The 24,566-nt window shown below is 41.0% G+C and overlaps 1 protein-coding gene across 4 annotated transcripts in view; it reads right to left on the reverse strand.

Moving 5' to 3' along the window:
* PKP4 (plakophilin 4) overlaps positions 1-24,566 on the reverse strand; it is a 771,376-nt gene that overhangs the window by 532,132 nt on the left and 214,678 nt on the right. For all 4 annotated transcript variants that reach the window (XM_078681704.1, XM_078681705.1, XM_078681703.1 and 1 more), the window contains exon 3: positions 12,404-12,546. In XM_078681704.1, the coding sequence (XP_078537830.1) occupies positions 12,404-12,541 (138 nt within the window). In that variant the 5' untranslated portion in view covers positions 12,542-12,546. The remainder of the gene's footprint in view (positions 1-12,403; positions 12,547-24,566) is intronic.

A 24,566-nucleotide genomic window follows, 5' to 3' on the forward strand; every position in this document is an offset into this window, starting at 1 on the left:
ATTAGTAAACTTCAGGAAAACAGTCTATACATATATTTATTAGTAAATCGGAGGTTGTTAGTAGTTTAGAAAGATTTTCTTATGTGTGCGACAATAAAATACAGCTTTGCAAATAACGTTAGCAAACGGCAAGATCTGCCGTCGGGGGGCGCAAGAGGTAGGCCTGTGTGCAGCGTCACATGGCCTTGAGTAGTGTGAGCGACCGCGGTCTATGGCACATGCTCGCTGGCATGTGTGGTGCTCTGATGTCACAGGCTTGGAGAGGGGTCTCCCACTGCTTGCAGCAGCACTCTTTTCAGATGACAGGATTGAGAAAATAGACAATTGGCTATTTACGTAGGGCAAGTCTGCCTCATGTATCATGTAATACGCAGGAGGCCATTTTAGAAGATTGGATAATAGAAATGAATAGAAATGTAATTTTGTGAGCTTGGGTAAGTTTAATGGATTGAGTCAGCTGTTTATTTGTTTAATAATAAACATCTGAGAAGAGTTGTCAGTGGATCGTTACGGAGCAAGTGGGAGTTGTTGAGGAATTGATATTTGGATGCTGGTTTGATCTAAAGTAGTTTGATACAATATTTGGTGCTCTTTGATATATTGTAGTTAAGTGGTGATTATAGTGGAATAATATTTTTGCTTGTGAGATAGGTGAGTTTTGGAAAATAGCTAAATATAGTGCACAAAATAGAAAGGAGGTGTCTTTAGAGGATAACAACAATAATATGTTGCAGAAGTTTCCCTTTGATCTTAATGACAAAATGGAGGAACAATTAAGGGCGATGTTTCAGACAAGGAGTGTGACATCAGAGGGGGAGATATTTTGGTCAGCTGATGGCGGTTCGCAAGGATGAAAAGGTGGAAAAGTAAGTAGAAAAAGAAAACATTATGTGACCTTGATTGGTGCCAACGGGCAGAAGAAATTGTGTACAAGAGCAGGGGGCGTGATAAAAAATGGGAACGAATATGGGCTCCCTGGCGAAGGTTTAGGGGGATGGCGGTGGGAGATTGATATGTAGCAGCTGAACTGTCAGGACTGGGGGATGAGATGCGTGTTTCCAGCTCGACAAATTCGCCATGGGGTGTAGGCTTACCCGGGGCACTGTTTCGACTGTGGTGTTTGTGATAACCTACTTCCTCGTGACTGAAATTCCAATTGTTGAAGTATAAAGCTCACTGTCTACTACTGCAAGTATTACATGGAAATGTGGTTTATTGAGATAATAAAAAGTTATAAAAAAAAAAAGAAAACATTAAATCAAACCCGACACGCAAAGAGAAAAAATATGGGGAGGCAGAAACAAAGGTTTGAGAGCACACAAAACATGGTGGTGTCAAGGATACGCATGGGGGCCAACAAAAAGGTCCAGAGAAAAGTAAGAAAAATTTGAGTAGTGTACGTAAATATTCTGTGGTTTACTGTGATGAATCCTCTGGTAGCGCAGAAGCTGAATTGAGCTGTCCTTCTGAATTTGATTCAGATGTTGAGAACAGAGATATGATACAGAGTTCAGAGCCATTAGAGAAAACGCAAAGCAGAGAGACAGGGCATTGGTTGACCCGGTGAGCTTTATAAAGACCCTATAGCTCATTTTCTGTTTGATCCCACGTTACTGAAACATCCATTTTCACCAGAGTGGCCCCCGGCAGCACAAGTTGCTGAGTATCTACAAACATTATTGGGGAAACAAATTGGTAAAGATGCAGTAGATCAGAATGTCTGAGGCCAAACTTGAAAAATAGGGCGATGACACCCAATTTGGATGCTAAGATTCTGACAATTTTTGGCAAAGGGGAGATCTTAGGAAGGAACTGGAAAAAGGCCTGATGATGTGTCAGGAGAGACTGTTGGACCTCCCAGAACCACTGACAAAGATCTTTGATATGGCTAAGGAATCTTATGTTGGTACAAAACACTCTGGATGTAGAGGAATTAAGAGAATGGATTCAGAGGGCAGTCAGCCTATTAAGGAATGCAAACACGGCTATGTCTGTTGAGAGCAGGAAAAGTATTTTACCTAAAATAGACCAGAAATTGGCAGGATTAACAAATAACTAAGTAGGGCAAACTGAAAATTAATTACTACTCAGAGAAGGGAATGTCAAAGTATGTGGGGCATTTAGTTCCGTGCAAAAATGTCTATGTGAGATCAATAAAGTCTTTGACAGATGTGTTTTTGGTTGGGCCGGGCAGACAAAAGGTTGGTTCTCCAGCCGTGGTCAGGGCATCACAAGAACTTTATTTTCTCGAGGTTATAGGCCCAATCAATATCAGACCTCATACCAAGCAGGGGGATTTTACAAGAGAAACAAAGGACAAGAGGGAGAGGAAATCGTGGCGACCATTGTTTTTACTGGGGATCAGGTAAGAATAGACCCTTTTGTTAGCCCATTAAAATTGTGTGACAGACTTGCTCAATTTTTCAGCAACTGGACTCCAGTAACAGGGGATCCTTGGGTACTAGAAACGGTACATGGGTATCACATAGAATTTATAAAAGAACCAGTACAGTTCCATACCCCAGTAATAAGGTTCAGTTCATCAATCTCTTAGAAGGTGAAATAAATGTATTACGGATATGCTCCTGGAACATCAATGGGTTAAACAGCAAGTTGTCGGACTGCGCCACCATGAATTATCTAAAGTCATTCCACATCATTGCTTTCCAGGAGATATGGATGACGGATCCACCACACCTACAAGGATATTTACGGTTCTTTGCCCCAGCTCTTAAAAGAGCAAGATTTGGCCATCTGCAGGGAGGTCTGGTGACCTATGTAAGCAACATCTGCACAAATTCAGTCCATCAAGTTGCTCTAACACCGGAAACTATCGCTATTAAAATCTCACCCATAAAAAGGCCATCATGGAACAGGTGCAAAGAGATAATAACAATAAATACATACATACATACGGACAGGAAATCTAATGATGCAAAGCAATTGGTAAACTTCGTAGAGTCTTGTATGAGCGAAATCAATACACCGGATATGATTCGGACAGGAGACTTTAATTTATATCTACTTGGCTCATCAAAAGCAGAGGAAGTCTCTTTACTTAACCAGTTATGGAACATCCCGCAACAGGGAACTAATTCAGCAGCAGCTCCCTCTAAAATTGGTCAGCTTCTTATAGAGGATCTTGAACATGTCATGCTGGGAGCAGCAAATGGCAGAATCACAGGCGATACACCCCCTGCATTTACTCATCAATCCTTAACAAAAAATTCATCGCTGGATAACACCTTGTGTCCCTAACTCTCTTCAAAGAAACGTTTTCATTTCATATGGGAGACAAAGCTGATAGCGATCACAGGCCTCAGGAACTTACTTTGTGTACAAACATTCCTAGATTTACGAAATGGAAGGACTTACCAGGTACAACTGCAACTATTAACTTCAGGAAAATAAAAGTCACGTTGGCATCGCAAGACAACTTTCAGGAAACTGCTAAATCTCTATTTGAATCACGGGAAAGAGACAATGAAATAGAGAAGTGGATAAACTATTCTCATGCCTTGGCAACATCTTTCTCTGCCCCAATCAAATCTAAACCAAAGCAGGGCCATGCTAACTTTACCATGCAACAAAAGACTAAGATAAAAACCATTAAAAAAAGCATCAACTACTCTTTGCGGCAGGTGCGCCAGTATCCAACTGACATCACAAAACTAGTTGATTGCGACAGCAGAAAACATGCTTAAAGCAATCTGGGAAGCCAGGCACGACAACGAGGATACCCAATGGGCGAAATTGCATGCGAACTCGAAGCAAAAAAAAAAACAGTGCGAGATTTTGGGAAACAATAAAAAGATGTATGCATCCGATGGCCTGTCTTCAAACATACCTGAGGAGAACTGGGCCACTTTTCTTGGAAATCATTTTCATCAAGGAAGAACTGCATCGCATGCCAAAACTAGCATGGACTCTACACAGCGGCCTATGATTTTAAAGCATCAAGCCAATGAGGGAAATGTTACTTGTGAGGAATTGTATGAAGGAGAATCACCAGGATTTATTCCTTTAAATGATTATATAAAATCAATTAACAAGTACACCAAGAAGGAAAGGCAAGAAGGGGCACGGGGCCTAACGGAATTAACGGAATTCCACCCGTGCTCTACAAACAAAATCTAGAATACTGGGCAACGGCCCTTAGTCCCTTGTTCTGGGAAATAAGAACAGGCCGACTCCCTCCATCCTGGAGGAATTCGATAATTTCGCCAATTTTTAAATCAGACCAAAAGTTATCGGTTAGTCGCCCTCTTGGACAACGATGCAAAATACTTTGCAGGGACACTGCTGGATGAACTGCAACTCTGGGCGGAAGATAACTCAATCATTTTCCTAAATCAAACAGGCTTCTCTAAATGTGTGGGGACCTCAACAAACATAATAACAATGGCTTTGTTAATTGATAAGGCTGAGGTCACAAAAACGCCATTACATTTATGCTTCATCGATTACCGGGCAGCATTTGACCATGTGAACCGACAAAGTCTGGTTGAAACTGGCAGGCTGGGGTATCCTCCAGGTTTTACTGAACCTGTTAATCAACTTGCACACTGAAACCTGGGTGCAAGTAAAGCTCGGAGACGGGTCAACACTATCCAGGAAAATTCCAACAACAAAAGGCCTCAAGCAAGGCTTTGTACTGGCCCCAACGTTATTCAATCTGTTTATTGCAGAATTGATTCTGTTATTAAATGCCTGCAACTCGCACTCCCCAAAGATTGGGAATCTAGTACTACCATGCCTGCCCTACGCTGATGACCTAGTATTGATTAGCCAAACTAAGGTGGGTCTACAACGTCTTCTTGACATCACGGTTCAATACTCGGAGGCTAATGATTTAACCATTAACCTGGAAAAAAACAAAACCATGACAATTAAAAAGAACCTTAAGAAAATACCGGTCTGGTTTTGAGATAAGATTCAAATAGATTCAGTGTCAAGAGTACAAATACTTGTGGGTGATCATTGATAAAGGCGGGCACTTTGTAACCCAAAGAGATTAAATTAAAAGGAAAGGCATAGCCTTAGCCGCCTCAATGAGAAACCTAAATTCCAGATTAACGGGCCCCTCACTCGCCCCTCTGGTTGAAGTTATACGAGCACAACTCCTACGCACAATAACCTATGGGAGTGAGGCACAGAGGAGAAGGGATTCAAAGCTCTAGGATGCTGTGATCGCAAAAGTACACAGAATAGTCTTTGGTCTACCTACACAAGTCTCTCCAGCACAAATCAGGCTCCAATTTGGCATGCAACAACAGACCATTGCAAGGAAAGGTGCAATAGTCATTTTCTGGGACAGAGTAAGGAAGTCTAAACCAGGTACCTTAAACTGGCACTTGTGGACTGAGCTACAACAGAAACAGTCATCTACAGCAGCAAAATATTTAGCAACTAGTGTGCCAATCCTGGGCCTTACCGAACTTTGGGCAACTCCGACAAGTCACTGTCTTCTCAAAAAAGCAACAAAGAAAATAGTAAAACACGAATCGTGGATCGAAGATAAGGCAGCCCTAACAAGGAGGTTGCATGGCTGGGTGATCCTGGGTACCTATTCCTCTCAGGCTGCACAAAAGTATCTAGCTTTTGGCTTCGCCAAACATATGAAAATAAATTTTTTTAAATACAGACTAGGCTGGATGCCATGCACAAACCACTTTCCACATTGGCTGAAAAACCAATCTGATTCTAATTGCCGTCTATGTGGGACACCGCAAGAAGATATGCTGCGTCTTCTCTGTACATGCAAAGATCTAACAAAGGAAAGGAGACCGCTTTTAAAACCACTTTTCAATCAGAGAGGCATCCGTACACAGAAACAGGCCGTGTTGGCGTGCTTTGCACCTGAGGACACGCAGCTTAACTGCAGGTTTGTAACATTTTTAGGAAAAGTGGAGAAAAAAATGCTAAATCAGATCAGCATTGCAGCTGACAAGGAAAGAGACTGACGCTGCTAGAATAATCGCTTGCTCTTTTAATGGACTGTAAATAGTATGTCTTTTAATCGATTTTAATTTTTGAACTTGCAACAAGATATTTGTAGCAATGGTTTTAAGTAACTCTGCTAAATAAAATAAACTTAAAAAAAAAAGGTTCAGTTCATAACTATCAGAACTATTGGTGGGCAAGGAGGTTCAGGAATTGGTGGCGAAGGGAGCAATTGTGGAAGTAAAACAAGATTTTAAAGGATTTGTACGCATTCTATTGCTGGTAGAGAAAAAGGATAAGGGTAGGAAACCAGTGAAAAATTTTAGAAATCTAAACGATTGGGTAGAATACCACCATTTCAAGATGGAAGGCATGCGTTATTGAGAGACATTTTGCAGACAGGGCATTGGTTGACCCGGTGAGATTTGAAAGATGCTTATTTAACAATTACGATATGGGAACCCCATCAGAGATTTTGACAGTTCAGGTGTGGTGGAAAAATGTAAAAGTGTGTTTGCTTACCATTCAGTCTGTCTTTTGCCCAGTGGTGTTTCACTAAGATACTATGACTGTTTGCAGCGTTTTAGAAGTGAATATGGGGTACGATCAAGGCCCGCCCTTTTTTGGCTAAAAATTTGGCTAAATCCAGCTGCCCATTTAACCCGCAGTATAATATCCGACTGCCAACAAAGCGAAAGGCCCAATCTTGTACCATGGCTGAAAACTGTTGAGAATAGCCTATCTAGTGTGGGCCAGGGCCTCTTGTTTAGCTCCCCGAATACTATTGTTCCCGCACATAAGAAAATGGTCAAACAGGCACTGTATGCCTTGTACAGGGAGGAACGGATGAGATCTGAATACCCCAAACAATTAATTACAAAATACATTACTTATGCCGAGCCCGACATTGGTACTTCTGTTATACCGCAGAGGTATTTGTTGATCACACTAGGAAGATGGAACAGGAGTCTCCTGTTCCGAGTACGGGATGGTAGTATTGTAAATTTACTAAGTTTCCCCCTTGGTTACAATAAACACCTGGAGCAGCTGGACTGTCCTTGTTCCAAGGGTGGTAAACAAAGTTTGACACATTATTTTTTCTTCTGTGGTTTTTACAAACTGTATACTTCTCAATATCTAATGCCATATTGTCGTAAACATGAGTTAGGGGATTTTAACCAGGCTATGAGAATGTTCCAAATGATGCTCTCAGATGAGGCTGTATTTGCACTGAGTTGTTTTCTTAAAGCTAGTGTGCGGTCACGGGCAACTATGGAATTTGACCAAACGAACAATTGAACCTATGATTTGTAACTCTGTATAATTGCTCTTTGCACATCTAACTTTAGCATATTTGCACACAGACATTTAGTCGCTTGGGCTCAATGGATTTGATTTCTGTGGAAACTATAAAGTAAAATATCCATACATTGTGAATTTTTGTAATATTGCTATTTGCACAAACGTCGTTCTGATATATAATCACCCACTTGTAATTGTAAAAGGCTATTTTTTTAACAAATCAATCTGCTTTTATCTAAATTTTATGTTTAACCTGTGTGTACTTTTATGGATGAATTAATTCCGAATAAAGATCATTTGAATTTAATTGAATTGAATATGGGGTACATCTATTTAACTAGACAACATACTGTTTACGGATCAGGAGTGGTCAAAGATAGTGGAATACACAAATATGGCAGTGTCCGGAGGATCTGGGTGGAGTTTGTTGTGAACAGGCAAAAATTGTGTCTGGTTCCAAGTCAGGAGATTCAGCTTTTAGGGTTTATGGCAATTAAAGTAGGACAATTGAGACTACATAGAGAAAAGTTGAAGAGAATAAGGAAGAAATTATGGAAGGTATTATGTTTAGAAAGTATTTATTTGAGAATGTTGGCGAGAGTGGTAAGTATGTTATCTTGAACAATTCAGGCTATTATCCCAGGTCCTTTGAATTATCGAGCGCTTTAGAGATTAGAACCAAAACAGTCAAAAGATGGATTAAAGTATTCAGAATAGATTGTACTTACAGAGGAAGCGCAGGAGGAACTTCGTTGGTGGTTAAGGAATATGGAATGAAAAAGCTATTTTTGGGGAGAATCGGGACAAGATTAAAGAATCAAATGCAAGTTCAGCAGGTTAAAGGGCATGTTGTGGTGCAGTTTTAACAGGAGGAATATGGTCTGAAGGGGACAGCAGGTTACACAAACTTTAGAAATATAGGCAGGGTCCTTTGTGATAAGGAGTTTCATGAAAGACAAAGCAAAGTGTTCAGTTCTTTTGAGGATGAACAATATTTTGGCAGTAAGATATGTTAACAAGTCAGGGGATCCGAGGTCAAAGGATCTGGCAATATTACTTGAGATAGAATATTTTAGTGCAAGCGGAGCACATACAGGGATTGAGCAATGTGGAAGCAGATTGGCTTTCAAGGAATTACAGGGATTTGAGCGAGTAGGCTCTGAACAGATCAGTTTTCCGGAAGTTAATGGAGTTTTGGGGTCGATGTCAGATGGATCTGTTTGCAAACAGGATGAAAGCCCAACTAAGGTGATTTTTCAGTTGGCGTCCAGACCCGAAGTCAGCCGAAATAGATGCATTCCAAGTAGATTGGAGGGGTCTCAGACCATATGCATTTCCTTCCTTTTCAATGATTACTTGAGTAACTTTGATGGTGCGCAAGTGGATGAGACAGTGGTGTTAATAATAACTCTTTGGAAACCTCAGCTTTGGTATCCAATACTTCTAGAAATGTTGGTGTATTTTCCAGTTCTGTTGCCAATATGTCCATAAATTCTATTAGGTCCAACAGGAGAGAGGCACGATATGGTAATAACAGGGAAGCTGAGATGGGTGGCATGGAGAATTTCAGGTGTGTTTCTGAGGTGCCAGGGTTTTCAGAAAGAGTTACTGTTCTCATTAAGGAGTACTGGGCACCAGATACTAGACAAATGTATAGATTGGCATGTCACAAATGGTTTTCTGGTGTTTGGAGAGGATTTTTAATTACATTTTTGTGGATGTCGTAGAAGTAGTGAATTACTTATCTGAAATGTTTGAGAATGGATTACGTTATAGGACGATTAATGTACATAGATCAGCAACTGCCACAAGCTATGTTTTGATTAATGGCATTACAGTAAGTCAAGATGTTTTGATGAAGAGTGTAATGAGTATAAGGTTTATAAAAGGAACCAGTTTCTAGGTATAATTCTATTTGGGATGTAACTAAAGTATTGAATTATCTGGAGGGATTAGGTGCAAATGAACTTCTGAATTTGAAGGCGTCATCTAATTTCATTTAGGAGTGTATCCAAGGTTCAGGATCTTAATGTTTTATACAGGATTTTTTCACCAGAAGGAGTGGGCTTTTATTTAAATTAAAGGACAAAAACTATTTAATTGTTGATATTTTATAATTGTTTGATGAGCATGAGAATCTGTGTGTGGTACGTTGTGTCAAAGAGTATGAGAGGAGAACATTACAGATAAGTTCTATAGCTGTGAATCAGTTGCTTATTTCTTTTAGGCAAACTACACACAGATGATGGACGAAATGCAGAGCAAATCAAACATTCACCCCCAGTCAATGGATCTGGGTTAAATCCATCGTTCTTTTGCTCACCATGCCACCCCAGTTTAGACCTGGCAATATGAAAATCAGTCTTCACCCTGTGCCTTATGGAACAGTCCAGCCCGAACTGCCAAGCCAGGTCCTCCCAGAAACAAGCATCCTGGGACTTGTTTTGGGGCATTAACCCTCATCAGCCAGGCTGGCTTGAATCCAGTGACAGTGAGCCCAGGACCCATGTCTGGGCATACCCAGCGCACTTGGAGTATGTTGGAAAATATTTTTTAAGAGCAGGCAGTGGTCCCAGAGACCACTGGCTGCCCTTAAAAAAATGAATGAAACTGAAAAGTTTCATTTTTCTTTTTTAAATGCATCCCGTTTTCCTTTAAGGAAAACGGGCTGCATTAAAAAAAAAACTACTTTATTAAAAAAGCAGTCCCAGACATGTTGGTTTGCTGAGCCAAGCAGGCCACCATCCCTGGGAGGGCCTGTCAATCCAAATGGGCTTGCAAATTGCAAGAGGCTCAATAATATTCATGAGCCTCGCAATTTGTGACCCCATTGGGAATCGCAAACAGTGTAAAACACACTGTTGTACATGCAAAATAGCGCATTGCAATCTGAAATGCCCTATTTTGCAGGCCGTACATCTGTCCCCAAGTCTTTAATAAAATCCAGAATTTCTGTCCATCACTGAGGAATATCTACATTTTGCACAGGTTGTAGCATGGCTATCAGTTTACGGACAGCCATTGTAAAAAAAGGTTGCAGCCTTCCATTCTAGTCTTCATTAAGGCTACAGACTATTCCACTCACTGAGTGGTTTTGCAGGAGAGATAGAATCAAAGAAGCTACAGTTATTCTCATCAAAATGCGGCCTGGATTCATGGCTCATCAATAGGGCTCACCGTTATGATATTTATTATTTTAATATTTCCATCTGTATTTATCTATATTTACTTTTTGACCATCTTAATGGTATTTAGCCATATTGATTTTGTGCCTTTCGAATAAATGGTGTCCTAAAATGGCATATTTCAACATTTATTTAACTGATAAACATGCACTAATACTTAGATGTGCCTTTTGCGTTTTAGCAAATTAAGCAGCCAAATATAGCAAACACTAAACTCACAGGAAATTATCAGCAATATAATACAAATATATGTTAACATATGCCTGCATTTAGGGAAACCTCAACCTGTTTGAGTCCCCATTCTGTCTATATGCTCAGCTGTTGTCCTGGAATTCACAAAAGACTGGAAGGTGAGTCGCTCACTTGCAACACATTCTTCAGTATTTTTATGCTTTTAAATATCAATACAAACAAGAAACATTTTGTTTTCCGTCAGTATTTATCTGTAAAAATGGAAAACTAAGAGTATAACTCCTAAACCACTGCTGGGCAAGCCTGATTCCAGACACAGACACACAACACAAATACATCCATGACCCTCATTTTGAACTTCTTCAACATACAACCATCTGCTGCCCTGCAACTGAACTTGCTGAGAAGCTACACTGTACCCCTTTTGCTTTTATCTGAGGAAACAAGAAGTGATTGTTACATTTCATTTTCTTGTATGCTCCGAAATCTACCTTTCAATTATTTTCGTATTCATACAATGCTCTTCCTGTAGGTTTGCTAGCTCTGGTAATGATAGTAGTGAGGAAACCCGTTATACTCGTGGTGCCTTGAGGAGTAATTACAGCTTTCTATCCGAGGGGCTGGTCGTTAGTCCTACTCGGGGACACAAAGGTCGCTTATGACTAACAACTTGCACACATTTTGGCCCCATGCAAGAAAGTTTCAGGTAAATAATCAAATCAAAGTTCATAAATGTGTCCGCTTTCGTACACCAGTATTTACTACTGCTAGAGTATCTCAGTGGGAAAACAAAATATGGTAGGGCCGATGTACAATCTGTAGAAAGACCCCATGATATGTCTATTCACAGCACTACTATGATAGGAAGATCTTTCCTTTCACTTTCACACTTGTGTCATTCTAAATCTAAAGACTGTAGCAGCCATTCAAAAAAATTAAAAAAACAAATGAAAGCACCTTTCTTGCACTCAAATAGATAATTTTCTCAAATGACACCCGTCTCACAAGAATCTAGGACACAGATCCTCATCTTCAAATTAAATCTTTAAGATATGAACAATTTCTTGATACTGAACCTAGACAGTTTAGGAGAACTGTGCCCCAGGAGGCAGTAGGGAAAGAAAGTTCAGGGGATGATGAAACTATTTAGCTCAGTATCTGGCTGGGGTGCTGAGGTAGAACAACTGATCAGGAGTACTCAAAACTGCAGGTATAAATAAAGCAGCTGAGCTAGAAGCAGAAACCTGCTGGTATCATGACAGAGGATCAATACAGGAAAGAAGAAGCCCATATTGATTTTTCAGCCAAACAACTCCAGGTGATACATGCCACAGCGTAAATTGGCTGTGCACCAAAAATAATCTTTGTACTACAGGAGAATGGTAAATACTTTCCCAATAAAATGATTCCTCTCGTGCTGTGCATGATCTCTCTTCATGCGACACTTGATTAATCATTATATGTAGTGGCAATTCTATTTTAGGCTGTGAACTGTCACTCATTCTAACATCAGTGTTATGCAATACTCAAATATATACATATTTGACTACTCATGACAGCGTTCGACGCCAATGCTCACACAACACAAATAATACAAAAACGTTAGGAAATTAGCAAAGGATCGCATGCATGTCACTTGAGTGGTCCAGGCATGTCAAACTAACAAAGATGTGCAATTCTTTTTCCAAGCATTTATTTAAAACTGTTACACATCAAAAGAGCACCCTACTTTTAACTATTAAAATGGCAACATGCAATAAAATACTAAAAATTTGTATTACCTGCTCTTTCACAGAAGCCAGAATGGTTGTAGCAGTTGTCTTGGACTCCATGCTGGGGCTTTTTGGGGGGCATTGGGTGGTGTATTTAAGCCTTTCTTCCTCTCTCTCCTCCGATGGGTTCACCTCAGGTGCAGGCATCCCTTCTACAAAAGAAACGGGAAATGTATAGGCCGAAATTCAAAATATTATCTTCCATCATTCACTTTCTAAAGAAAACAAGTCATGAAAAAATGTCAAGTGCTGCTAGAAGCTCCAGAAGCCTGTTGTTTTCTAAACTTCACTTCCAGCTTGACAAACCAAACTAAACATTAAATCAATACATTACTGTAAAAGCCTAAGCTGGTAATGCCTCCAAGGAAAGAAATCACATGAATTACTGTTGACTAATTTAATGTTTTATGTCTGGCTCACTATTGTGCAATACTAGCTTTACAAAATGTGCTTGAAGGTGAATCTTTGAAAGAATTGTCTTGCTTCTCGCACAATTCCTCGGCACAGCGTGGACAGTTCTCAGGAGATCTTTAGGATACCTATCCAATCAAGAGTGGATTTCAAACTTCTCCTAATGACCCACTTAGCAATGTTTTGCAAAGCTACCATCCAGCCAATAAAATCTAGGTATACATTTACGGGAATCAACTCTCTTCCAAGACATGGAATGTAACAGCTCCTGTTTAGGAAGGGGGAAAAAAAAAAACAAGCAGAAGAAGGTGCTTTTTGTTTCAATGCCCATACAGTTTCAAAATGTATCCTCTTCCATCTATTAAACTACAAACTGGAAAATAAAAATGGTATACCCACTCATTCAAACCCACATTCGTCCTCCTGGGACATTTTCTTATGCTATTATAGAAGGTCTACGGCAAAAGCATCAAACTGGGGGACCTTAATTGATCTTGTATGGGGGTAGGGGTCACCAATCTCTGGCAAAGAGAAGCATCATGCTTTAAATGAAAAAAAAAGAGCAAAAGTAAGCCACTTTGTAGTGGGGCGTCACTAACATCTTTTGTCATCTATATTCTGGCTGGGAGCAGGTGTCAAAGGAGAAGGGACTCCAAATATCCCCCAACCCACAACCCCCTCCCCCCACCCAGTTCAGAAAATCATATTGTAAATACATTTACACTTTATTAAGGCCTGGCGTCAAGTAGTCACCCCCGAAGTTCCAATAATAGCATCCCCTATGGGGAGTTTCTTAGACTCTGGCGCAATTGTTCGATGGAAAGTGATTTTGTGGAGGCAGCTAAAGGTAGTGTTGACAGATTTCTGGCAAGGGGCTACAAGGCCGAACTCCTTAAGAATGCACTCCACAGGGTGGAACAACAACCTAGGGAAACACTGTTCGAAAAGAAACAGGCATCAAATCAAGACGATGGTAGATTCAGGCTCATAACCACATATTCACGTGACTCGAATTGGCTTAGATCCATCATGAGAAAACATTGGCATATCCTGAGGACGAATTATCTCATTGGTTCGGATATACCACCCGCTCCTCTGATAACGTTCAGAAAAGCAAGGTCTCTTCGAGATCAACTGGTGCATAGTCATCTGGATCCAGTTGTGAGGAAAACAGGGTCACTACAGGAGGCAAGGGGATTCTTCCCTTGTGGAAGATGTAAAGCCTGCGCCTTCAGCAAAAGAAGGTTATCTTATGAGGTGAAAGGGTGCAAGGGAGGAAGAAGAATTAACAAATTCATGTCTTGTCACACCACCTTTTCTGTATACTGCCTGAGGTTTCCCTGCGATTTAAAGTACGTAGGAAGCACCATTAATCCAGTCAAACTAAGAATCCTTGAACACATGCGGGCCATCGTAAAGAGGGATTTGTCCTACCCGGTAGCTCGACATTTTGCAATAAAACATAAAAGCAATAGAAATCCCCTACAATACTTTTGCTTAGATCATGTAGCGGAAAATCCGAGAGGAGGAGATAGAGTACAGAGACTTAGAAGACTGGAGTCTAGATATATAGTGGACTTACAAACAAAGGTTCCCGGGGGCTTGAACAGCGGGGAGGAGTTGGCAGCACATTTGGGCATTTAAATGAGTTTTTGAAAAAGAATCTGAATTGGGTATTTACATTGGGCGAACCATCGTTCGAGATATAACTGAGTGTATATTGTGTACATTTTTTGGTATTGTTTGATATGGACCTTGACTTTCTTAATTACGTATGGTATTCTATTTCTGGTGAAAATGGGGTTTATTGTGTAATGATGTAATGCTCATTTTAATACTGGATTGGACACACGTCCCGCCTTTAAACCACAGATATGTAATGAAGTCTGATAGATCTCTTTGGGATGGTTAATGTTACAGATATATGGATTAACAGACATTGTCAAGGAATCCATTTAGAGGGAAGGTGCAACCCAGTGGGGTTGCCATTGCCGATCCACGGCAAGATAGCATAAAAACAAGACGATATTATCAATGTTTCAATAATGTATTGGGGTATGACATGACCACACAGTGATTACGTTGTATGGTTGTTCATGATGCCTAGTTTGATTCTAACATTGTATTTAGAATATGGTACCCGCAAATTTGCAAGGCGCACAGTACCCCTCTTTTGTTTTAACCATTCATGCCTGGTTTTAAAATGGCGCCGCGCAGCGCGTTACTTTTAGACACCGAGGAAGGGAGCTTTCCCGAAACGCGTCTGTTTTGGTAATAAATCTCGGATTGCTGAAAATTCCCAAGAGTGCTGCTTTTTCTTTTCCGAGGATTTGGAGGGGACTACGGATTATATATATATATATTATATATATATATATATATATATATATATGGTTACAGGGAAGTTATAGTTAGGCTCAGATTTCACATGCACAAAACCAGAGAAATTCTGCAGTCATAGTTAGCTGAGCTAACAATAACGTCCCACATTTCACTGCTTATGACCTCACATATTACATCACCGGACATGGTCAGTGACATCACTGATGACATCATTTGGTGACAGTGTTTCTAAATAGTTTGTGAGTGTTAAATATATATAAACCGAGGTGTACTGATGGATCAGTGGGTGTAGGAGTGCCTCCACATCCCACAGCTTCACAATTATAAAAATCCAAGTAGGCGATAAACCAGATCATTAAAAAACACCAAGAGTAATCACATCAAAGTGTAGAGAATCCCAGGTGTCAGTATTAAAGCCCGATGGTCGGAATACAGGACGATTGGTGGATATGTCTACATTGATGAGGACTTTTTGGGATTTCATACTGATACCTGGAATTTTCAATACTTAGCTGTGCTCATTCTTGTTGTTATTGAAGGTCTTTGGGCTTTAATACTGATACCTGGTATTCTCTACACTTTGATGTGATTACTCGATGTTTTTGAAGGATCTGGTCTCTTATCGCCTACTTGGATTTTTATAATTGTGACGCTGTGGGATGTGGAGACAGATGCAAGATTTATGAAACCGTGAAGGAAACACAATTTACTATAGAATATCAGTCGCTGAGGAGACTACTGACTGTTGAATTAAGCTCAAGGGAGACCAGACATAGACACTGTTGCCCTGATGAAGTTCCTCTAGGAACAAAGCGAGTTGGCTGATGTCCACACAAAAACATTTTTAACATGAAGACTTAATAAAGAATATATTTTGGATTACATCTGAGAATCTCGGACTTCATTCTGGTGCACCGTCCTATCTCGTGAAACCTTTTATCTGGTATCCAGTGGAGTATATGTGCGGCACACTCCGGACGAGATTGCACGGACAATTTATTTGGCTTACTTGTGAAACTGAAGTGCAGAACCTTGGTCTGTGGTTTGTTGCATTGTGCAATATAATCAGTGATGTCATTTGAGATGTCATCACTGATGTCGCTGACCATGTCATGAGTGATGTAATATGTGAGGTCATAAGTAGTGCATTGAGGGGGCACAAGTTATAGTTAGCTCAGCTAACTAGAACTGCAGAATTTCTCTGGTTTTGAGCATGTGAAATCTGAGCCCAACTAGAACGTCCCTGTAACCTTTGTTTTTTTCAGTGAATATGCAAGGTTTTTTAAATGCTAATTCCTAAATATAACGTCCCTGTAAACTTCCTCATGATTGTGCACTGTGGTGGCAATGACCTAGGCAAATTAACTGGAGTAGGACTGGAAATCCTAATGAAGGCTACATTTGATGAATTAATGATGCTTATCCCTCGCACTGTCTTGGTGCACTCTGACATGTGCCAAAGACAGAAATAGAAGTGGTCCAAACAATTCCGTCCACAGATTGACAACCCCAGGAAACATGTTAATAAGCCTGTTTCTGCATTCCCCATCGACCATCGCATGGGCTGTATCTATAAACCCAATCTGAGTTTTGACGGGCATGGAATGTATAGAAATGATGGAGTGCACTTTACAGATGAAGGCAACAAGGTGTTTCTAAGTAACCTGAAACTCTGCATCCGGTCTTAATTGAATTAGCCATGTAAACACAAGCAACACAAAGGCTCTATTCAGAGCCACCCTAGTACACAAAATATTGTTCATTTTCTATAAAAATATCTTATTTTTCCAGTTTTTGGGGATCTTCATGACCACAACACAATCCCCGCAAATAAATTGCGAAAACGGAAAATAAAATCAGACATTCACTGGCAACAAACATTAAAAAATATGTTAAAAGAATCCATTCTGAACATTGCACTACACATATTACTATAGACATACTTATTTCAAAGCATGTTTAAACTCATTTTTCTACTAAGTTTCTTTGAACACCATCTTTAAGACCCATTTTCTGTTTTCGCGGTTATTCGGGTCATCACCATGACGTCGTTAACCGCAACAATCGCACCTTTATCATAAAATCTAATATATATATATATATATATATATATATTTTTATATATATTTATATTTATATAATACACACACACAATACAGTATTTTACACACTAGGGGTTTATTACTGTGCACTTCAAACTCATTTTTTTCTACTGTATTTTTAGAACAACTATCTCAAAACCTATTTTCCTTTTTCGCATGAGACCGGAGATCGCGATGACGTCGGTAATCGCAATTCCCCCGGACACGTCGCGAAAGCATAAAACAAAAGCAAACATTCAATGGCCACCAACACATCCAAACATATGTTTAAAAAATCCATTCTGAACATTGCACTACACAATTTACTATATACATACTTCTCTCAACGCATGTTTAAACTCATATTTTTGAACCAAGTTTCTTTAAAAACCATCTTTCAGACTTATTTTCCTTTTTTGCTTTTATTCAGGATGATGTGATGACGTTAACTGCAACAATTGTGCCTTTTCCACAAAGTCTAAAACATATATCCATACATACTACAGTATTTTACACACTACGGGTTTTCTACAGTATTTTCTAAACTCATGTTTTTCTAGAGAGTTACTATAAAAACCATCCCTAAAACCGATTTTATATTTTTGCAGTGACTCCGGAGATCGCGATGACGTCTGCAATCGCGGTTTCACCGGACATGTTCCGAAAACGGAAAACTAAAGCAGGAATTTAATAGGATTTTTTATATATTTCTACCAATATTCGCGACGACGTTGATAGTTGTTACACGGGGTCGCGCTGGCGGTCGAGTCGTCATCGTGAATACCGTGTGCGATTAAACAAAATCTATTTTGGACTCATAACTTGTGTCACGAACACCCTCATTCCTCAGCCATGGGGTCAGAGTATCTCCACCCTGACCCCTTATGTGCGTTTTCACACAAATTTTAAGCCCAGGTAACAGTTCCCGATTAATAATATGGCAACCGCAACTTTCTGTTCAAGCTGCGTCCAGCCAATCAGAGCATTCCTGTTAGCACATGCATTCACGATAGGCGCAAAACCTCTGCGGCATTTACCTACTTGCCAAATCTGGTGGGAGTCCGTTTAGCGGTTCGGGCTTTAGGTGTGGCTAAAGGTTCCTATGGGAATTAACGTTACAAACGCAACCTATTTCGCACCCCAAATTCTCGGTTCCCCGCTACGATGATCACCCCCAAGCTATCCATGACTAGAACCTACCTTGACACTTTTTTGGGAAACTTTTATGAAGACTGGTCAAACGACACCAAAGTTATAGCCGAGTAAAAAAATGCCTTTCCTATGGAAACAAGGTCTAAACTATAACTACCTACTTGCAACTGCCAGTTGGGAATTAATAATAATATATATATATATATATATATATATATATATATATATATATATATATATATATATATATATATATATATATATATATATATATATATATATATATATATATACAAACACACACACAACAAAGGGGTTTCACAGTGTAAACTCCTTTCGGAGAACACTGCTTTTCTTGTTGCAACAGTCGAAAAATTATTCAAGACTAATTGGGTTAAAGAGATATTACACTATTTAAGTCACACATTTTCAAAACATGCTTTCTAAAGTAAGCTATTTGGGTAAATTTTTATGAGAAGTATGTTTCTAGGGAATATCAGCATTTGGGTTTTTTAAAGACTCAAGAGTGGCTTGTGGACATAAAAAGGAGACCGGTCATAATGGGCATACACACCCATGAGGGCTGATTGGCGCATGCATCCTAATGAGTGGAGATATAGTGGCCCAGGTAATCTAGAGGAGGAATGATGACAGCAAATGATTCTGAAGAGTTTGGCGGAGTGGGTTACTTGCTCTTAAGCTTTAGAAGGGAGTTTTCACCAACCAATCAACAGTGGACTCTTTTCCTGAGGCCGTGGAAGAAACATTCTGTTTTCTGGCATGCCAACACATCAGAAGACCAGTGCTTTGTGGGGGAGAGAATTGCACCCCACTGAGTTCGTAATGAGCACCTGCACGCACTGCAGGGCTTAATATTGGCGGTTTTGGTTAGAGGCCATAAAGCCACAAAATCACAAGCATTATCATGATACCATGGGCTCCTTTATGAAGTGACTTTTTTAATCTCAGTATCGATCAGTCCAGACAACAAGGGGCTTCTAGACCAGCAGTTGATTAGATATTGTATACAAGCCAAGTTCTAAACGTGAAAAGTCTTCAACACTGTGCACAATAACAATTGATAAGTAGGAGGTAGTTTTATTAGTAGTATAAGAGAAGTCCGCGCTTTTGTCCTGTGTCCATTTACAAAGTATGATCTTCCTTCCAGCAAGGCATGTTTTTAGTTGGAAGTAACAACCAAGGAAGATCTTGGGGCAAACTGTATTCTCAGGATAGAGGTGCATCATCACTGGTTCAGTGTGTTGATTCTAGAAATGCCATATGTAGAATGCAAAGCAAACTTACATTGGTTCTATACATGAACACAATGTTTATTTTGCACAAATTCCGTCAGTTTAACCTATATAAGGCGAAAACCCACACATCCTTGCACCAGCTATTCCGATGCTTAAAGACTTTGCTTTAAAATGGTAAAATACTTTGTTCCTTTCTAGGTCGCCATGGATGGCACTGTGCTCATCCTATGCTTCAAAACTTTTCTAGAAAACCAGACATTGAGGTGAGCAGATTAAGAGTATCACTGGTGTTGTGGGATGCTGTATACAGGAGCTGCCCTCCACCTAAACTTTGGAACTACCCAGAGTTCCTTGCTGCACTTTTCGTATAATTTATGCGGCATGGCACCCCTTAAAGGGTAATGTTTTTTATATATTTACATATACGCACATATACACACACACACACACACAGACACACACACACACACACACATATAAGAGAGACAGACACAAAATGGAAAACGTTACATAATATAATGTAATACTATACAATATAATATTGCCATTAAGGGATTCTGGTGAAATGACGCACAAGGCTGAGTGTTCTCTAAATGAGATCGGAAACCTGAGATGGTAATATAGGACCATATTAAATAAATTGCGTTTTAATACATGTGCATGTGGGTAACTCGTGAAAGAGGATTATTTTGTCAACAGGACAAGGTTTCTTAAAACTAGATGCGAAATATCAACTATACTGTTTGGTGGTCTGTAGTATACAAATAAAATAGTACCTATGTAGTTAACAAAAAAGAAAAGTTTAGAAAAGTAGCACCCTTTTCGTTGCTAAAAACATTCTGTCTGTAAAAGGGAAAGACTGTTGAAGTTCTCTTCAATGTGCAGCCAAAAATGGGCAATTAGTGGAATTAAATGTCTTTCTTACCCTTTAAGAAAAGATTTTTTATTTTAAAAATGAACAATGGTGAAGATCAGTGGAATTATGAGATTCTGCGACAGTGGGATTTACTGGGCAAGTATGGCTTTACCTCAGCTGCCATCATTTGCAGATTTGAATCGAAAATTTTGTTTCCAGCTAAAATATAGCAAAGTATTACTGCCACGGAATAGGGTGCAAATTCACCTTATGCTGCATGATTCAGATATTCCTGCTGCATAAATTGGTCCACCAAAACTCGAACAAATGCAATAATTAATACTTTATTGGCAGTTGTCTCATTGATCGGGTTAATGAAAATGTCATACATAAATGTACTTGAAAGATAGTTCATGTTATTGGTAAATGCATTTGTGGCATTAATGGTGTGCTCATGAACATCTGTGAGCATATCTGGTCACAGAATTAACGCCAGCATGTGCATTTTCGTTTAGACAAAAATACAGTTATCAGAAACCAACATCCGTCTTCACAGCAGCATAACTTGTGCTCGTTAGTACCTAGAATGTTTTACGTAGGAGTAAAGTGGTCATAAATCACACCCATCGTACCACAGCAACTCCTTTATTAGAGAAAGAAGCTAATTCCTGCATGGTAGAGGCACGCGATTGGAAGAGAAACAATAATCAAATAAAGGCTGTTTCAAGTACCGAACATATAATGGCCGCTCGCCATGATTATAATGCACCAATATTTTGCTGGTAATCAGCTTGACACTAAAGCAAATACACCCACCACAAATTGCATTTGTACGGTACATAATCCAAAAAACAGCATGAAACCAAATGTAATTCATCTGTTGGAACAGGAGCTGTGTTCGGAATGACGCAACGTTACAGCAACAACATTTTAAATCTTGGCTGTTAGAAATGGGGTTTCTGGTTGGCTAAGGTATGCACCCAAGCCAGGCAGAGCACAGTGCTCTAATCAGGGTAAGTCAGTTACACACCAAAGATAACCTGTGCTCACACTCTGGTAGCTTGGCACAGAGCAGGCAGGCTTGCTTATCTACAGATGCAATGTGTGAAGCATTTGTGCAACACACTCACACAGTAATACAATGAATACAACACAAAAGAGACTCCACACAGTGTTTATAAATAATAGATTATATTATCAACAAAACAAGACCAAAATGATAGAAATACAATACCTGCTTTCAGATATGTTTGTATAAGGATAACCCTCTTTATCCTTATCGAAACAAGGTTAAAAACATAAAAATCAGAAGTATTTTTGAAATTATGCAGTTGTAAAACTTCGCAATGGACACCTTATTTAAACTGCTTCGTGCAATAGTAGATCAGAGATACCTGCAAGACTACTCTGGGATTTATGGTAATTTCCTACAGGGGAGTGCTGGAAGAGCACTCAAGTCTCTGGCTTGCTGCAGTCTTCCAACCGAGGTGGTTTACTGGGGATCCCGACAGGTACGATCCCTGTACCATGCAGGCACCGACTCTCCCAACCAAGATGATGTTGCGGGCCCTCTGGTCCGATATGCAGTCAAAGCACAAAACAGTATGTTAAGACATGCAGATGACGACGGAGCTGAAGAGTGGTTCTGAGCGATCACAGCAGACGTAGCGAGTCCCATCTGAGAGGTACAAAACCTTTGTGATGGGGCTGTGCTCGCGGCACTGGGGGCTCCCTCGGTCTTCAGGCAGTGCAGCGCTGGGACTAGCAGGATTACTCCGGGTGATTGGGGACTGCCTGCAGTCACGCTGGTCTTGTTCCTGTGGCAGCAGCATGGCTGACATAGCCGCATCGTAAAGGGAAAGACGGTTTGTACGGCAATGCAGCTCCAGTGTCAGGAGAGTTTTATTCAATTCTTCGGTGATTCTCCTTGGCAAGTGCGGAGCTGGGACAAACACACTGCTTTGAGTGCACACTGAGCGTTGAACCCGCACTGAGCTTGATGAAAGCGGAAGCCTTCAGCATGCATTGGACTTAGTGAAAAAAACTAAGCGCTCAACCTGCACTGGGCTTTAAGAAACTACCAATCTAGGAACGCATTATCACAGCTCGTAGTCTGGGTGCACTTCTGCTGGGCTTACGAGTTACAGAGTCCCACGGCAGCGGTGAGTAAATGAAATCTTTTATGGCCCTGAGATTTCAGAGCACACGGGCAAGCCAACAAGCCCTTGGAGAACACAAGTAGGACACAAAGGCAGGTAGCAGGCCAGCACAAAGGCAGGTTGAAAAGTGGCAGGCCCTACTGCAGCCCAGCACAGCAATTAGCCAAATGGTGATTCCTCCTGGAAGCACAGCAGTCCCCTTGGCAATGTGCAGCAGGTAGAACCAGCAGCATTTGGTTGAAAGTTCCACTTAGTGTCTAACAATATGGTGTCAGAGCCCCAGTACTTCTACTAGAAAACGCCTTTGATGTACGGGGTGACTTCAAAGGAACCATCAGAAGTGCACAACAATCACTTTCAGCTCAGCCCTGGCTCTAGACGATCAGTAGGGGGTAAATCAGCCCTTTGTGTGAGGGCAGGAAACAACCTATATAAATGTAAGTGTGATCCACCTCTCCCTCTCCATGCCCAGGAAGACTATCAGTATGCAGAATTATCCCCTGTCACACCCAGCCCTGCCTGTGTTGTGGCTGTCTGGAGAGAATGAACAAAGTGCAGCTGTCACTCAGTCCAGAAGTGAACTGGAGACAGGCTGCAATACACAAAGAGTTAAAAGCACAGAGAAATCTTATATTGCCATCATTCCAAGTACTTAGGGGTATGTGCCAGGGCTGCCCGCTCTCTTCCCTGCTCTTCGCCAGGCGATGGAACCGTTGGCTATCCATCTCCGCAAAGAGAGCGGGAATTGGGGTATCCCCATCGCAGACTCTACCCATGAAGAATCATTGTACGTCAACGATGTGCTCTTCTAGGTCCGCGATGTTGCATCGGATATCACTGCACTCGTTACAAGAATTCAAGGCAGTGGCGGGCCTCAGAGTGAATTGGTCTAATTCAACGATATATCCCCTTGTGAGCGGTCTCCCCCATGTCCATTACGACTAGGCGGCATCAATGCATCATGGAGCACCCAAGCTGTGAGGTACCTGGGCGTTCGTTTGTACCACACGCCACAAGATCTCTATGAAGGGAATTATCGTAGGGCAATGGCTGGAATTAGGTCCTTCGTGCACTTCTGGAAAGATCTCCCCCTGGTTGTCATTGGGAAAATCGCAGTTGCCAAGATGATATTAGTTCCGAGATTACTATACTATTTTGTTAACCTTTCAGTGGTCCCTCCGAGAGCTGGACACTCTCCTTGGGACCCTTATCTGGGGCTCGGGCTGTAGGCAAATCGCCCTTGCAAAGCTACAGCTGGCCATTGACTAGGGAGGGCTGGGGGCCCCTTCATTTGAGGCATATTTCCTCGCAGCCCAGCTTCAATGGGTGTCACGATGGACAGAGGGCCAGGCGCTAGGGAAAACAACCACAGCCACCGGGTCGATTCCGACCCAAACCATACTCCGCATGCTGCTGCCAGGGGCGAAGCCCGTCCGAGACAGGCCCCTCCAAGTGACAGTGGCACATGCCCGCTCGACACGCGCACACAGAATGAACCGTGAGGCACCAATGTACTCTCCCATTCTGCCACTGGTGGGGTTCCTTAAGAGGTCAGGGACACTAAACTGAGCAGGTGTTCCGAGAATGGACGGCGCACTCACTTACAGAGGTAGGCTCCCTCTATCTGAACGGGCATTTGCAGACATTTGCAGCCATTTGCAGCATTGGCAGCTGATATGGAGCTTCCCAGGAGACAATTTTCTACATAGACACTGCTAGAAGACTGCCGTAGAATGTGGCACACAATAGAGATAGAGTCCTCCCCACACACCCGGTGATCCACACACTGCTGCAGATGGGCCCAGGGCACCACCTTGTCACCTAGATAAACAATGCGATGCGCGCCCTAAACCCACTCACCCTCATGCCCCTCTGGGAGAAAGGGGAAGTGAAGTTTTATAGACCACTCCATGA

Source organism: Lissotriton helveticus, chromosome 3_1 (assembly GCF_964261635.1).
Source record: "Lissotriton helveticus chromosome 3_1, aLisHel1.1, whole genome shotgun sequence".
NCBI lineage: Eukaryota > Metazoa > Chordata > Amphibia > Caudata > Salamandridae > Lissotriton > Lissotriton helveticus.